This window comes from Oratosquilla oratoria, chromosome 33 (assembly GCF_046742065.1).
Source record: "Oratosquilla oratoria isolate Oo_2021 chromosome 33, ASM4674206v1, whole genome shotgun sequence".
NCBI classification, from domain to species: domain Eukaryota; kingdom Metazoa; phylum Arthropoda; class Malacostraca; order Stomatopoda; family Squillidae; genus Oratosquilla; species Oratosquilla oratoria.
The window spans coordinates 27,428,041-27,433,040 of NC_134809.1; the positions used below are offsets into that span (position 1 = coordinate 27,428,041).

The 5,000-nt window shown below is 41.4% G+C and overlaps 1 protein-coding gene across 1 annotated transcript in view; it reads left to right on the top strand.

Annotated features, from left to right (window-relative positions):
- Positions 1–5,000, top strand: part of LOC143017815 (small G protein signaling modulator 1-like) — a 542,861-nt gene that overhangs the window by 383,247 nt on the left and 154,614 nt on the right. The window contains exon 4 of the mRNA XM_076172716.1: positions 2,089–2,251. Within this exon, the coding sequence (XP_076028831.1) occupies positions 2,089–2,251 (163 nt within the window). The remainder of the gene's footprint in view (positions 1–2,088; positions 2,252–5,000) is intronic.

Sequence of the window (5,000 nt, forward strand, 5' to 3'; positions counted from 1 at the left end):
GGAGCATGCCGACAGGAGATCTTTTGATCCATGCTCCGCCTTTGTAATCCTTTGTAATAATAATAATAATAATAATTATAATAATAATGATGATAATTTCAACAATAATAATAAGGATAACACTAACAACGATTGTATAAACCTTCAATGATAATTGAAACCGTGACAACAGCTACTATACCATTGACGTCAATTGCAACATTGATGACAATAGCATGACAACGCTAACACTAGCAGTAGCAGCAGTAGCAGCAGCACACCAACACCATCACTAACAACAACAACAACAACAACAACAACAACAACAACAACAACAACAACAACAACAACAACAACAACAACAACAACAACAACAACAACAGTAACATTTTCAGTAACATAAAAATTTAAGACTTGTTTGATGTTCCCTTATCACTGGTCGTTATACGCACTCCCTCCCATCCCCTGTCTCTCTCTCTCTCTCTCTCTCTCTCTCTCTCTCTCTCTCTCTCTGTGTGTGTGTGTGTGTGTGTGTGTGTGTGTGTGTGTGTATGTGTGTGTGTGTGTGTGTTTCTGCACGTGCGTGTGTGCATGTGTCTGTCCGCGTATGTGCATGTGTGTGTGATTGTATGCATATCTATCCAACTGTAATTTCCTGGAGAAGAGCCACACTCGTGAGGTCCCGTCTTGTAGGCGTGGGAGAGTGGGCCGTTTGGTTGAGACGCATCGTTTCTCAAATACTTTATTTTGTCTAACGCCAAAGATTTCTAATCAGTTTAGGGGCCAATACCGTGACGAAAAGGTTAAAAACTTAGTTTTCTGAACTTGTTTCTTCTGGTGTGTTAAGGCCTTTCTCCTCCTCCTCCTCCTCCTCCTCTTCTTCCTCCTCCTCCTCTTCTTCCTCCTCCTCCTCCTTTTTCTCCTCCTCCCACTCCTCCGACTGTGGGAGCTGATTAACAGTGCGCAGTTTTCGGGAAGGAATGTGATATACTCCAAAATGTGATATACTCCAGGATGTGATATACTCAAGAATGTGATATACTCCAAATGTCAGTCTTTGTATGTTTGTTAAGAAAACAAAATAGATTATCAGAGTGATTCTACGGTGGAAAACGTTCTGGAGATCGACGATACTGCCGATTAATCGGAGGATAAAATAACGTCCTTTAATCACGGCCATTACCAATATCTTCTACGACCTGTATTCACTATTGCACAATTGGGAGATTTATATTCCAATACGGGGTTGGAAATCGTGTTTCAATTTCTTTTCTTTTTTTTTTCTTTTTTCTTTTTCCTTTTTTTTTATCACAAGGCAGAAACAAGAATCAATATCCCTTCCTTTTCAATTCCTTGCCCAAATAGAAATGGAATTACTCACGCGGTAAAGAATTGAGCCAAATTGTAGGGAAGATTGATAACAGCGTTTCTGCTTTAATTCAACGAAAGAAAAAGGAATAGTTGGATTCCAACAATTCAAGGTTGGATGTTCCGTCCAACACAACGCATAAGCAGGAAAATATCGACAGAGTCTTTCAGGTGAAAGGGTGAGTCTGTGAAAAATACAGATGCACAAACACGTGCACAGTATTTACCTTTGTCTTGAATAGATAATCAGTGCAATTTTGCATTAAGGAATGTGTATATTATTATAGGTAACCAAATGTTTACACAGTTTGATGGATGAACACGTGGAGTAAATATCCTTTTGGAGTCTCTTTTTCCCGCGCACAGGGAGATGACTCTGCCATATTGATAATACACTAAAGAACGTGTTTGTATTGTATTAAATGTATTATAAATTGTGCCGGATGCTCGTTGGCCGAGATAGTTAAAGCGTCACTACTTACGGCGGAGGTCGAGGTGACTGCAATTAGAACCCTGCCACCAGCGAGTCGGACCAAGGGCATGGCTCATCAAATTCCACGCTAAAAGGTGTTCTGTATGGAGAACCGTCCTTGCACCCTGATATCGTGGGGGGGGGAGAGTTCCCGGCGTTAAATCGAATCACCATCAATCTCAAATTATATTACACAAATACTTGTACAAATCCATGACGTCAATGCCCGTTCCATGACTGACCGTTCCCTTCTCTTTCTCCCTCTTCAGGAGCGGTAGAGGCTTGCCTCTCGCACGGACTGAAACGAAGAACTCTGGGCCTCTTCAAGACGTCCTCGACCACGGCTCTCATCCACAAGGTGGGCAAGTCTTTCGAACCCGCCGCCCACGTCTCCAGACTCGTCCAGGAAGTGGAGAACTCAGATCCAAACAGGTGAGGATGTCTTCCCCCTCCTCGGGACGTAGATAAGCGACTCCTGGTGTAAACTCCTAATAGTAGTATTAGGATTAGTAGTAGCGACAGTAGTAGTAGTAGTAGTAGTAGTAGTAGTAGTGGTGGTAGTAGTAGCAGTAGTTGTAGTTTTAGCAGAGATGATGGCAGAAAAGAAACAACAACCAAAGAGCAGTATTGTGGCATGGATGAGATGTAGACTCTCATTCTCACTCTTGACATCAAATCTATGCCTGAGAGGCACCAGGTCCCGACCCCTTAAATGAGCACATATACATAACCTCGATTTTGAACAGACTGTAGCGGAAAGTAGGATAAATGAGCTTCTGTATTAGGCTTAATTAAATTCGAATAATATAGAATATAAAAGGTTAGTCGACTACAGTCATTGGCGAGAGAGGGGCCAATGGACGTGGGAGGCAAACACTGACTGCTTTCACCACACAGTTCCACGAGGATGGAGGTCATCTTTATATTATAAAAATAGTAGTAGTAATAGTAGTAGATGCTGTATCAGCAGTAATTAGTAGTAGTTGCATTAGTCGTAGAATCAGTAGCAATGTAGTAATTTCTGTGTTGATAGTACTACTATTACTACTACTACTACTATTACTACTACTACTACTACTACTACTACTACTACTACTACTACTACTGCTGCTGCTACTACTATTGCTGCTACTACTAATACTATTACTAGTAGGAAATGGGGACATGTTAATGCTTATGATGTAGTTGATGTTAAGACAATTGTTTTGATTGTGAAATTTTATGATTAGCTAAAATTACAATTACCTCGATCACTCGTATCAAAACTACCATCGACGTCGTTATCCTCCTCCTCTTCCTCCTCCTCCTCCTCCTCCTCCTCCTCATTGTCATCATCATCATTATCATCATCATCATCATCATCATCATCATCATCATCATCATCCTCATCATCTTCGTCGTCGTCATCGTCGTCGTTGTCGTTGTCAACATAGGCATTTCTTACCTTTTAGCAATTGCATCTCACTCTGTAGTCTTGCGGTGATTATACATTTGCGTGACATTATTCCTCTCGCTGAGACGAAGAGAGAAATGGAGTTCTCTTCAGTCGAATGAAATCAGCTGGCGTTAGCCAGAATAAAGATATACTTCGTTATGTTAGTCAAGATGGGTTTGAGTGATTATAATCATACAAAATTATTAATAAGAAAAAAATCGAGCGCTTGATCTATCCTTAATGTAAAGTTTACTTGTTATTATCATGATATATTTATTACCATATCAATTTAAATTGTTATGAAAAAAAAATAAAAAATACGAGTCCAGCCTGCTCTTGATATGGCGGGCCTAAGCAAATGCTTCCGCGGGCCGGACGCGGCACGCGGGCCGGACGTGGCACGCGGGCCGGACGTTCCCCAGCCCTGGACTGTGGGGTCCTGATCACTCCATGGAAACCCTCTCCACCTCATCTCCCGCCACCCCTTTCTCAAAGCCAGTAAAGTAGCTCTTTTTGTCCTCTGAATGTCTGTTCTCAGCTAGAACAAAGTTCCTAAATTATTCCACAGAGATGATACTGAATCACCACACGTACCGTAGAAAAATACATAAATATATAGAAAAATAAATCAGATAAAAAAAATCCTTATAATTTGTTTGATTTTATGAAATAATCTTTGCCAGTGCGTTTCTTAGCTCCTCTGTTGTTTTGGTTGCAAAGAACATTTCCCTCTTTTTCTCTCTCTTTCTCTCTCTCTTTTTCAACTCCCATCTTCTGATATATCTATCCTGACTGATAGTGGATTGATGAGAAGGAAACCTTCCATTTTCAACCCTATTCGTGGATCTATTGCATTTGTGTCCATCATATTCAACTGAACGTTATTTTTTGGTAGCGACTCTTATCGTCTGAGATAGGAATTCGCTGGACGCAGTCATCTTGTTATTAGATCCAAAAAGAAAAGTTGTTTGTCAAAATTCATCGCCCCGATATTGGGGTCACTCTGATGTATATTTATACATGTCGGACATGTGTTTTCGATCATTTCGTATTTTTACCGATAACCAGCGCTTCTATACACGAAAACATTATCGGGTTTCTGTCTCCTCCTCCTCCTCCTCCTCCTCCTCCTCCTCCTCCACCTCCTCCTCCTCCCTCCTCCTTTTTTCTCTTCCTCCTCTTACTCCTCCTATTATTTTTCTCCTCATCTTACTTCTTCTCCTCCTCGTCTTCCCTATCCTCGTCCTCCTCCTTCAACTCTCGACCTCCTTCTCCCCCTCGTCCTCCTTCTCCTCCTCCTCCTCCTCCTTCTTTTTTTTCCCTCCTCCTCCTCTTACTTCTCCTCGTCTTCCTTGTCCTCGTCCTCAATCTCCCCCTCGTCCTTCTTCTCCCCCTTACCCTCCTTCTCCTCTTTTTTCTCCTCCTCCTCTTACTCCTTCTCCTCCTCGTCTTCCCCATCATCGTCCTCCTATTTTTCCTCCTCCTATTCCTCCTTCTCCTCTTTTTTCTCCTCCTCCCATTTCTCCTCCTTCTCGTTTTCTCTATCCTCGTCCTTCTTTCCTTCTCTATCTTCGTTTTTCTCTTCCTCCTCCCCCTCCTCCTCGTCTTCCCAATCCTCGTGTTTATTTTCTTCCTCCTCCTACCTCTTTTTTTTCTCCTCCCCCTCATCTTCTTACTTCATCTCTCTATTTTTCCTATTCTCATATATATATATATATATATATATATATATATATATATATATAT